This window comes from Echinococcus granulosus (genome assembly GCF_000524195.1).
Source record: "Echinococcus granulosus chromosome Unknown EG_S00103, whole genome shotgun sequence".
Taxonomy (NCBI): Eukaryota; Metazoa; Platyhelminthes; class Cestoda; order Cyclophyllidea; family Taeniidae; genus Echinococcus; species Echinococcus granulosus.
In genome coordinates, this window is record NW_020170483.1 from 50,968 (window position 1) to 63,331 (window position 12,364).

The following is a 12,364-nucleotide window of genomic DNA, read 5'->3' on the forward strand; positions in this document are numbered from 1 at the left end:
GATTACCGCAAAGGAATGCCGTTATGGATATTCCAATCATCCATTTTGGCTTGCAATCACCATATTTCAAAATCCAACTTTTAAAATACGAATGAGCCATGACAAACGCGTTATTTTCAGAAGTAAACAGTATTATGGAATTAACGTAGGCTAGAGGAATCAAAACCTCAACAGAGGCCTGTGCTTCGTGAGTTTATGACAGGAACGTACAGTATCTTACTTCAGATTGAGTGACAAATGTCCTTATGACCGGCATGTTTAATATTGAAAATGAGGAGATTTCCCCTAACAGTGTGAGCTGATACCGTATTGCAGAGTAACAGCTTAAAACATCTGCCTGAAGATACGAATGAATCAGTACAAAGTCCTTCTAAAGTTACCATTCCAGCTACTATTAGCGGTTTCAGATTGTCATAAAAAAAATAATTCCAAAGGTTGCTTCTACCTTTTCACAGCGCCGACCAACCAGGCCCACTCTAGAAACCGATTTTGCATGTAAAAAGAATAAGCTCTTAAGTCCCTACTGGTTTTACCATCATAGATGTGTGGGACCCCATTCATGCAATAACAGCCCCCGCCCCCACCTTGTACACCAGTAACAAACTTCTTCCGTAACGGCGTGAATTTTTGCGTATTCTGGAATAACTCGGTGCGCTAAAGAACCAACAATTAGAGAAGACCTAAGATAATACTGATGGTTGGACAAAGTGAGCTCAACTGCAATAGACCCAGCAACTAAGTTCGTTTCAAACAATGCGTTAAACGCTATCAACAACGAAATTTGACTTAGTCACTATTTCAACAATTTTAAATCAGCAGAAACTAGAAGGGTTTTGCACCGAAGAGATTCAAACAAACTGAAGTTGTACGGGGAGACGATTAAAACGCACAACTTCCTGCAAGGTGTTGAAACCGGTTTCTGCGGTAGCTTTAAGCTGTTGCAAAAACTCCCTGACAGTTCATGTGGATTCATTAAGGTACATCTTGAAACTGAAAACAAACGAATTTGATTCGAGCACTGGCACTCTCATCCGTCCGCTAGATTTGGCGAAAAACTCACAAGTGTCGGAAATAGCAGCAGAACTGGTAGATATCTTCTTGAAGCGCTGTCTCTCCACTCGGTAGAAGTCTCCAGGCTTACCCTCCAAATGAATGTCGGGTTCAAATGCGGAGGTGCGCTGAGATGTAGTAGTAGCAATTGAGTTTACCATTGAAAACTGCTGTTGCTGTTGCTGTTGAAGGACCTTGAGCAACAGCTCACCTTGTACCGCCTTGCCCGCACTTGCGACAAAGTGATGCAGAGAGGAAAGTGTGTTGCTTGTCTGGATGCTAGCTGTACAGTCCTCATCTTCGTTCCCTATACTCACTTCCACCTCTGCCATCGTAGTCTCCTCCAGCCCCGAGGCGGAGGGATGAGGGATGTAGGAGGAAGATGCAGAGGTGCTGCCTTCTGCAAGCGGGATAGACTCCCAGATGGAGTTCAAAAGACGCAGCACCTCATAGTCGAGTTTCTTAGCTCCTCCAAAAATGGGAGAAAAAGGAGAAATCATTTATACAACAGCACTCAGGGACGGAATCCCGTTCAAACAGAACAGTCGTAACAAAAATAAATTCACCTGCTTCCTTAACTGAATGATGACTTCATCAACACCCAAATCGAATAATGAATGAGTATGCATTAGGAGTTAACTTACGCACTACGACTCTAAATTTTTGTGAACCTAAGGCCTGGGTCTCCGTACCTCTCAAATAAAACAAACAAAGGAGACGGAAGCAACATCTGAGGTAGCATGATTGATAAACAGAGGGCATTCATTTTAAACCGCCACCATGGGGATATCATAAAAAGTAGTAAGTACCAAGTAGTATACTTTATTGTAATTACTAATAGCCAGCACAATGTCCTGGGGTAATCCCATTGCCGTTAAGATGGTGAAAATGTGCAACTGCAAAAGCAGTGTGTTTTAAGGAAAAAATTTCCGTGTCATCAAAGGGGTACACCCTGGACTCGCCAGCACTAACACATATTTATAGAAGACCTCTGGCACAGTACAGTGCAGTGGTGGAACGTCCAGCTGTAGGACAATAAAAGAGCACGTACATTTCAAAACAGTAGTAAGCCCGTAAGTCAATGACGATCCCAGCCTTAGTAATCCCACACCCTCAAAAATTCCTTTGGTGCCCTATTACGAGCATAAAGTCCATTTAGTCAATCTTTATAATTGGATGAAGCGTTCAAACCTCTGCGATTCACCGCAATCACTTCCCATAGAACCAGGTTCTCATATCACTTCGCGTAGATGGACCAATGTAATTCAACAGCATTAAAACAAACGCATTCGATTGCCCGTACCAGGCTTATAAAGAGGACATCGTTCCCATAAATGCTTGAGGCTGTATCTTATGATTAATAATAACTATTCTCAATGTTTGCTCGCATAAGAAACAGAGTAAGTCTTATCTCTTCACTGGGTGAAACGGACATTGACTGGACAAAGTACTCATCGATAAAATGAAACAGGAACTAAAGGTAAATTGAAGCCTTCAATTCGTTCAATCCAAAAAATACAGGTGCACGTGTAAACAGGCATATCCATGTAAAGAGGGGTACTATTTGAGCAAGGCATCCCAATTACAGAAAACTCACCAGTTTCATAAAAGACGAGATTAGTTTTTAAAATGCTAAGAGTACTTGGGACGCCTGCAACCCCAAAAATACGTTCCTGTTCAATTTTCCAGAAGTTTCAATTAATCAGTGACGTCCAAAAATTTTACGAAGTCGTGATCTTGCTCACCTCTGCCTAATTGATTTGCATCCAGTAGAGGCGCGCTCTAATTGTACTGATAACTGCTTGAATGTCAGTTACTATAGCTTATGTAACTTAAGAAAAGAGAAAAACACTCAAAGACAGACTCAATCACCGGCATTCTCCGCTACGTAACCACAAAGCACATAAACGCTGACTGTACCATTTTTGCCTGCCCATTACGTCGGCCAATAAAGACATCTGCTCTGAAGTCATTATCTATCGCTTATTAGGGTGGAGGCCTCGATTGGATCTGGGATCTCAGGCATAGAAACTTCAATACAAAAAATCACCAACCTGGTTTAATAACAAATAGCAAATGCAATACTTTTTGTGGCGTCAATGTAAAAAAAGGCGACAGAGACATGAGATTAAGAAAATGCGGGCATTATTAGTGTGAAACGTCGGATTTGGGGGTGGAAACAAATGGCAGTGGATACGACAGCTTATCACAGAGGGAACCAATACAAACTGACAGGCTAGGTAGGCATCGTCTCAAGATTAACTCGAACGGTGGAGAGGTGATGCAGGTGCAATATTCTAGGTCTAATACACGTTTACTGCTTAAAAAGCAGGTGAAGCTACGCCTTGACGTTCTGTACGATTTTTTATTTGAGCACGCCCCTAATCTATTCTACAAAAATGTCAATGTGAGAAAAGGTAAAAAATACAGAATTGGTGACAAGAAAGTGGAAATTTGATTTAGGTGAGGATTTCTTTAATCCCATTTTAGACAATCTAAAAGAAAACTGTTCAATGAAACACGACAAACTCCGTCCACTTTCAATGGAATTTCATTTGTGCGGATCAGAATGGCAACGGGAAACACGAAAAGAAGTAATTCCAGAGATAAGGTCCAGTGGGATTATCAAGGCAAAATCAATGCAAATGTTTTAAGTACAAAGGAAAGGAGGAAACCTCATAACAGAACACCCAGATCCTTAACAACGCAACGGAGGGAAATAAAATCCAGTTAAAGCTAAAGTAACTAACAAAGTTGTAGGAAGTTTGTAATTTCACCAAAAAATGCAGGTCTAACGCAACCTTGTAAAAGTTGTTAGTACCGTAAATAGCTGACAGACTGATACTCGCATTTTTAATTCCTTGCTGGTTATTCAAATTGATAATTGCCAAACAATTTTAAATACCGACTGGCAGTTGGTGGCTTGCACGCCTGGCTACAAGTTTTATATTTGGTGCTTTGTAGTTACTGCATCATTTATAAACGCGATTCTCCACCTAGAATATCTTGCTCCTCGCTTCCGTAATCAGACCGATCAAAAGGCATTGAATGAATAGTGGCAGACGGCATTCACTAGAACTAAGGTAAAGAACTAAGAGGTTGAAACAATAAAGAATTCTCAAGAGCGCGTTTCTCAATTAAGATCAACGTCAAAATAGCAAAAATGAAATGCCTAGACACAGCGTGAAGCTATTGCCATAAACAAATATACACTTTGAAATACCAGATTTAGCTTTAATTCTTATTTATTAGTAAAAATAAGAGCAATAACTCAAAGCTCTCGATCAGATTTACACAAAAGTGAACCTTAAATTATTGAACCTAGAGACCACAATCCCGGCTGATTCTGCTAAAAGTAATGCTTGATTGTATGGAGAAAAAACTTCGATAGAGAAGGTGGAAAATAACAGATTTCTGGAGATAAAAAGAAAGTGCCAGGCAAAGAACGTTTTTAAATGAGATATTGGTTCAGGACAAAGTAGGACGGAGAAATACAGATTAACGTTAAGCAGCCTTGGTCAAGGAAAATCGGAGGCAATGGAAAGTGGGGCGAGATGAAGTGTGTGTAACTATCATGTGGTGCAACGAGATATCCTAATGATATAATTTAAGGATCTGTAAAAACAGTCCCTTTCATTGATCCTAACAAACACGACAGTGAAGTTAGCATACGTGGAAGAGAAAATTCACCAAAGATGCGTATTTATCTGAACCATATTTAGCCGAAACCTGGAGTGGTTTTGGATAAACTACCCAGCTAAAGTTAACGAAAGTGTTTATACAAAAAAGTAGGAAAATTCATACGTTGGTGATAATTTTACCTGGTACCGCGGCCATACAAGTGACAATAGAGCGTCTTAGAAAAAAGGAGTCCACGTAGCGAGAGGGTGCATTGGCATCCACCACCACCACCTGACTGCATAATGACGGTTTGGAGTCTACAGCGCTCGAGGCGACCACCTCAGCACTGCTGTTAGTGGTGGTGAGGGTGGCGGTGTCGGACACACCCACGAGACACGTCCAGAGCTGACTGGAAAGGTTCTGTACCAACAGATGTAAGTGGGGAGAGCCATCATTAGTATGGTCTTATCCGAGCCCGGATGACACACGTATGTAGTGTTTGTTATTAGTTTAAGTGATTGTAAGCAGATTAATTGAGCTTCAGATAGTTAGAGGACAATCACATGTTTCTAGCTTTTGAAGGGCAGTTGAATCGGACATTTCGGTAGCATTGGTGTCACAGTAGTAAAATGAAGCATACGTGGTGGTAGACTTTTGTAAGCCTATGGTAGCAAAAATGGCACACAGGAAACATCCGATGCATGTCGATAGTTGAAATGAATCTGTAAAGATTAAGATTTACTGTTCCTCTTCTGTTTCGACTAGTGCGAGGATGCACCATGATCAACATCTCACTAAGGGAATTAATATCTCTCTTGACATTTCTACCCGACATTGTTGAGATTTTGTAATTTTGAGTCTAAGGTCGTTACTTTTGCCAGTGTCTTGCTTAAAGCAATGGAACAACAATGATGCAATAGGCCGCTCAAAAAATTTCCACCAAGAAGGTAGTGGTTGGGAGGAAATGAACCAAAAACCGCAAACATTGGCAATTTACGCAATTTAGAAATAGACAACCAATCTGAAAGTATCGAAGAGATAATAATTAATATGGGATCACTACCACAATTTTGCCTTTTAAAAACAGATGGATCGTACTCTTGAAACCCCAGAACTACGCCTTAGTAGCGGGAGCTTTGACCTTTGGAAAAAAACGAAACTACAAAAATCAACAAAAAGAACTTTGCATTCTGAGATCATCCAACTGGAAAAATTGGTTTCAATAACCGACTTTAACCTTGAGAAAAGTCAGCAGTGTGGAAGACTTGGGGTACGGATGGATAACTGACTACTTTGTAGTGACCAGTTAGCCACTAAAGCAGGCCTTCCGATTCCCCTTGAATCGCCTTTCACGATAGCAGCATGAAGCCCGCCTACGCTACGATTGCCAATGTATGCTAATAATAAAGCCACGCTAGGCCTCATAGGCGCTGGTGCTAAAGTGACCTACGGAATTGATTGTCTGTGTACAATGGCTAAGGAACAGAATTCGGCCGCGGTGGCACTTTATTTCGTTAGAGACGCCACATAAGGTGCGTTTACACAGGACAAAACTGCCAAAGATCTACGTTCGTTTTGATTGCACCATCGCACTAGTCACACACGACCTCGATCATAAATGTTCGGTTCCGCAGTGCCTTAAATGAACAAAAGGATATCACAATGGTTAAATGATGATACGAACCAACTTTTGCGGCGTAATTTCTTCTGCCCTTAAAAGGAGCGGTGTAGATAAACACTTTCAAAAGACAGTAGCTTCAAGAAGTATCCGATATTATGAGATTATCTGCTCAGAAAACCTAGGAAAACAAGGCAGTAAGGCGACATCTTTGGCAAAATTGAATAAAGAAGTTTTAAAATAAACTAACCTACATTAACTGACTTTGTCTAAATCCCAAATGGTTTATTATTTCTTCTAAAATACCTTCAAACTCTCGAAACCTGTCAAAATGACCTGAGAAATTACCAGTCGCACTTCCCATACAGAAGAACAAATCAATCTGTAAAGCATAAAAATCAACTAGAAAATCAAACCTAATATGCTCAAAAGATAAAAAAATGGCAGTTACTCTTCGGTATGATCAATACGACAGTCTGCGACAGCGGAAGTAGGGAACACCGTCACAACAGGACAAACGGCAGCTCGGCTAATAGGGCTATGTTCTAATTTTGTCTATAAGAAATTTTGACAGCCAGAGGCACTCAGACAACATACAAAGCGCGGTAGACTATGCTTAACATCTTCAAGGCCCAGTAAAGAGCATCACTGAATTCGCTGAAGCTTTAGGGACGGCTTATGTTACAATAGACCAATCAGGTTTCACCTGAATAAGACCATTAAGAAAGGCGCCAATAAAACTGCACCCAGTGTTTTAAAACAGACCCTTCTTTAGGTACCGCACCACAGCCAGTGAAACGAAGCAAGATCTGGACCGAACGATTTGAAACAATTCAGGCGAAAAGCTGCTCCATAATACTACATTCTGGTGCCTCCGTACTTTGCAAAAGGCTGAGTCCAAATCAGATGACAAATAAGCAAAAAAATGACGAAAAGAGACAATATAAGCGTGAAATTCCTTAAAAAGTAATAGAGCTGCATCTAATTTGCGCTGTGTGATCAAAAACCAGAATTTACTGAAAATAAGCAAGAAATGATTGCCTAAAATACGTTATAATTGGCAATTTTCCTATGCTCTTCCGCGGCATTTTCGTTCGGTTTAAGACGAATATGAAGTTGGAATCGTGACGACAAACTCGAAAAAACAGTATTTTTGAAACAATAAAACACACCCTCCCCCTCCACCTCACTAAAGCAGGCATAGCAAGCATGGCAGTAACTCAGCCATCAGTTTTAACCAATCCAATCCAATTTGGTCGAAAATAGGAACACGATCAAGTCGGATTTATCTTGACCACTATGATCAAAAAGGAGAACCACTCACCTCACCAATAGAGCTTTGAGTAGGGACAGTTGCCGTGGGGGTGAAGAAGAGGCTTCGCCCAGCCAGCAGTTCGCCCGAGGGAAGCAAGGCCCCGATGTCCGAGAAGAGACACGTGACGCAAGTCAACTGGCGGTGGCAGCAAAATAAACTAAGTCGGTTCATAACATTATTCATTGTGTAAAACAATGTACTACTTGTAAAGAAGGGTTTATAGGGTAAGTAATGTGCACCAGCTACCCACATAACGACAAAAGCAAGACCCTATTAAATCATGTCATTTGCAGTGCTGCGACTGCTTTTTTTAGCAATACTGCAGTCAACATCCATAAACTGAAGACGGTTGCAGGGCCCTGGACAAAAGAAATACCAAAGGATTACCTTAAATGCTTCCAAAAAGTTGCTTTCTCATTCAATCCCTCCAAACCTCTTAGTTCGCCTAGTTTAAATCCGTTAACCTGCTCGGAAAACTACTAAATTCCTCAGGAATTCATGATCAAAGTGGATGAGTGCTGCTGAAAAAAACGGACGTGGTCATTTTGGAAGCTCCTCGTTTGGACGTTTCGCTATGATGCTGACACCTTCAATGTATCCGTCAGCGGAGAGCAAGAGGATCGGGAGGTAAATACTCACCTTTAGCGACGAATAATAAGTCTCACGTGGTTAGACAGCCACATAAGTACCATCATTAGCACGTGATGCTGCACCACGCTGATGGATGATGGATGCAAATGACTTTTGTGAATCGGTGTTTAATTTTTAGTCTCCAAATGAAAGCGAAAGTAATTTTTCAGCTGCAAATAAATGTTTCAGTGCTCTAACATTCACCTTCACAAAACAACTTTCATTGCACTCACCACTGGATGCCCAAATGGGAACTAAAAAATTAGAAAAAGTGCATTTTTGTTATCATGATAGGTCTTTTGAAAAATTAGCTCAAGTGTATTTATTTACCCCATGGATTGAAAACTATTAACAGAGACAAAGAACATAAAACAGAAGCACCAAATTATTATGCAGATAAATAATGAAAACAAAGCGACTTTTTAAGCCATTTTTCCTACTTGCTGAATCCACTTCACTGCACTGCCCGGCATTTTTTTGGTATAATACATGGATATGAGCTGACAACCAGCCTATTTGCAAACAGATGCTGCAACGTTGAGTTCAGTTAGGTCCATTTTTCAAATGACTACAATGATTGACGGCAACATTGGTTACCGTTTCCCAATGCGAATGAAAATTGCTGGTGTCAGGTAATGGGCACACGCTTGCTGAGAGTGCACGAAACGCGCGAGAGGAAGACAATCCTAACCCCAAGAAAAAGATAAACTAAGGAAACGAGTTAAGAATACAAACAGTAATTCTTTTTAGAGGTACCGGCCACTAAAATGTATTACCGGTATTCCCGTTTGTGCGAATGTTTTTGGTACTTCTCAATAACTACCGGCGTTTTGTATCTAAAGAGACAATTTTTCAAGCAATCATACAGGCTCCTCAAATTCCGCTGCATAAACCCAAGCCTATCAATACCGTCCTCGGGCGTGCTCATGGCATCCTAGCCCTTCTGTACGACAGCAAATGAGCCTTCCATACCGATGTGATTCAATGAGGACTGCAGAGGGAGTCCTGGATGCCACCAGTCCTAACTTTCGTGACTAGCTGAATAATGCAGTAGGAAAGGGAAAGGTTAGAATTCACCAATTCCTGCTAAATAGCGAGGGCCGCGTAATGTGACAGCACATGATAATAGAGTGGCAGGGATTTCGATAACACCAACTTCAATTCAGTTAGATTAGGTCCACTTTGCAAACGACTGCTTTTCAGTGATATTTTTGTGGTACGGTTGAAGCGTTTTGTCTTTTACTATAAACTTTACACTGGGCGTCTTTATTGCTCAGCATGTTTCCCCATAAAAGAGGCAACAATCAGTTAACGATGGTTGGGAAAAGTGGGGGTTTTTTTGAACGGTATCAAAAATGAAGAGGAGTGGCACACGTGGGCGTAAGTAGTCGTCATTACCCCCCAGCTAGTCCCTAAACAATTGCGTGGACTTGACTACAATGAATATTTGAGGTGCTAAAAGGCAGTCAGTCACTTTATAATTTGAGGTGAAAGCAAAGCAAGTGACACTGGTGCCTGCGCTAGACAACTTAGAAAATAGAAGGGCAGCTTCGTGAACAAGGCAGCTCGATAGGCAAATAAAAGACGACAGACTAGGAATACAACGAGAGGGGCAGAATATCAAAAGGATAGATAACCAAAAACAAAGGGAGGGTGAGCCAAAGACCGTGAGACCAAACAAGGCAAAATCAAAACAGGTAGAAGATATTAATATCGGAATGAAACAGAACGTTTAAAGACAACTTAGACAGGTAACCAAAGATAGATAGCTGAAGTCAGATAGGAAAAAAAACTAACGGGATTTGGAGAAAAATAATCAAGTACAGGAAATGTAGATGATGGTAGGTGGGGTAAAGAGCTTAGAAATCAGGACAGCATTTTCAAATACAGACAGGCCACAAGCTAGAGAGATCGCTATTCGATAAAAAATATAATGGTACAGGCAAGTATAAACAATTAGAAGCTAGGATGGTTCAAGATGAAAGCAGAGAGCAAAGTAAGCAGAACCTTTCATTAGAAGTGGATGTATATCAAAAAGTGGGCAGGAAAATGATCAGTTAGCAAGATACACGGATAAATGCAGGTAGAAACAGGTAAATGGAATGTTTGAAAAGTGACGTTGGAGATATATAAGACAAACTGTTCAAGGGGTAGGCAAAAAAGCATGCAGCTAGAAATATAGGTAGGAAAGCTGTGAGACAGTCAGAAAGACATCTGGACGGTATAACTAGAAATAGGGACAGAAGAGTGAAGTGACGGTATAGGGCAAGAGGATGAAACCTGTTTTGATGGGGCATTTTACTAAGCAGGCCCCCTAATCTACTCCACTTTGGTTTTGATCGCGATGTTGTGACACTGTATTCACATCCTTAACCTTACAATCTTTCCTCACGTTAGTGATGAACCTTCTCCCATAATTCTGCATATTACAACGTCTTCAGAATCAACTGTAAGTACTACAATATGTGAGGGTGAAAACTGGGCTGAGGGGTTGCAAAAAGAGGGTATTGAGGACAAGAGGACGACATCTTGACAGGTAGGTTGGAAAACAAATAGATGTTGAAAATTAATCAGAAATTGAAAGGACTCAGATAGAGACAGGGGTGGGTGAAGTGCACCTTTGAAGATAGCAGAGTTATGCATGAAGATGAAGAGCTAGGGCAATAAACAGTGAGATTATGAAACCAAGTTACCCGCATTTGACCAGACAGCGCCTCTGAAAAGGGTCGTCGGTAGAGAAGCTGAGGTAGAGGTGGGAGGGGAGGAGGACGCAGAGAAGGAGACGAATGGTTGGATTTGGCAGCCTCCGAGGCTCGTCGAACAGAGGCGCTCTGCATTACTACGGGCTCCGGCGCACAGGGCTTCGGAGTGATTGGTAGGGGGAGCCACCAAGACTCGCTGCTGCAGGCTGCCTTGACAGCGTTACTAAAGAATGAGGATGAGCCAGTGGGTTGTTAGAGATGAATAATTCAACCGGACGAATAAGTAACTGTTTTGGGTACAAAGAAGGCTCTATTTGTTAAAAAATATTGAATGGGTTCTGAATAAATAGGGTTTTGTTGGTTGCACTACTGCTGGTGGCAGTTAGATACTTATCGGGGTGTTTAAGGGGTGCTGAGAGTGACTAGACTGACACTAATGACTGGTAAATTACTGATAGATCAAAATACGCGGAATGCTTTGATAAATAACCAAAAGTTTGTGCACCGTAGGCAAATTCATACGATCGTTAGCCCTAGAAGTATGAAAGAGCTGAAAACTACCCTTGATGGCAGTCAGAAAGTAGTTTGATCAAATTGCATAATAGTTAATAAAAGCGATAATGTTAGATTCTGAATGACCAGGAAAGCTTCATGAACTAGAATGCTTGCAATTGCAGTACAGTGATTAAAAAGGCGTTCAATCAAATACCATAATGCTAACGGTTCCCTACAGATTCGGTGGACAAACCGATCTACTGATTTGATTCAAATGCCTCAGGAACAGCTCAACACAACACCACGTCTCCCTTTATCATCTAACCATTCACACAAGAAATTAATAGTTAAATGAAAATGGTTTTATTGGCCAAACCTTCAGCTAGATGAATGTCAGCATGATCAAAAATAGTGGGCATGACTAAATCCTCGGCAGATTCAAGTTAGCGATTCGTCTCAGATAATGAACAAATGTAATACGTGTTTAGTTGAATATACCTGTTAGAAGGCAAGTAGGTAGATCGAAATAGCCTTGTAAAACTTCTAGATGAATGGTTAATTAAATGATTTTGATGGTTGATGAATGCCTCCTCTAAAGACCCAAAACGTTAAATAGACCAAATCGGATATCTCAATGACCAGTCACTATCGACAAACCAGGCACAAGTAGAAACGATTAATCGCCTTCACTGTCGAAACCGGCATCAAACGTGCATCCCGAATAACATCCGCAGCTTGTAAAAAAGACACCATCTCCAAACCTTAACAAAACAACATCATTTTCAGTTGTATGAGATTGATGAATAGGTATAGGAAGTTTTTAATACTATAAAAGCTTTTCAGAATATTGCATTTGATGAAATAATTGTCAGTAGAATCGACCAGCATTTCTTAACACAAGATTGTTACTAAATTCACTATCAGAAAATAATT

At 40.8% G+C, this 12,364-nt stretch overlaps 1 protein-coding gene across 1 annotated transcript in view; it reads right to left on the reverse strand. All coding sequences in view use genetic code 11, as the record gives it.

The window, feature by feature from the left end:
* EGR_08326 (JNK-interacting protein 3) overlaps positions 1 to 12,364 on the reverse strand; it is a gene marked incomplete at both ends in the record, with an annotated part of 29,798 nt that overhangs the window by 10,939 nt on the left and 6,495 nt on the right. Inside the window, 5 exons of the mRNA XM_024497575.1 lie at positions 1,061 to 1,178; positions 1,269 to 1,519; positions 4,872 to 5,091; positions 7,614 to 7,739; positions 10,928 to 11,159. Coding sequence (XP_024347998.1) covers positions 1,061 to 1,178; positions 1,269 to 1,519; positions 4,872 to 5,091; positions 7,614 to 7,739; positions 10,928 to 11,159 — 947 coding nt within the window. The remainder of the gene's footprint in view (positions 1 to 1,060; positions 1,179 to 1,268; positions 1,520 to 4,871; positions 5,092 to 7,613; positions 7,740 to 10,927; positions 11,160 to 12,364) is intronic.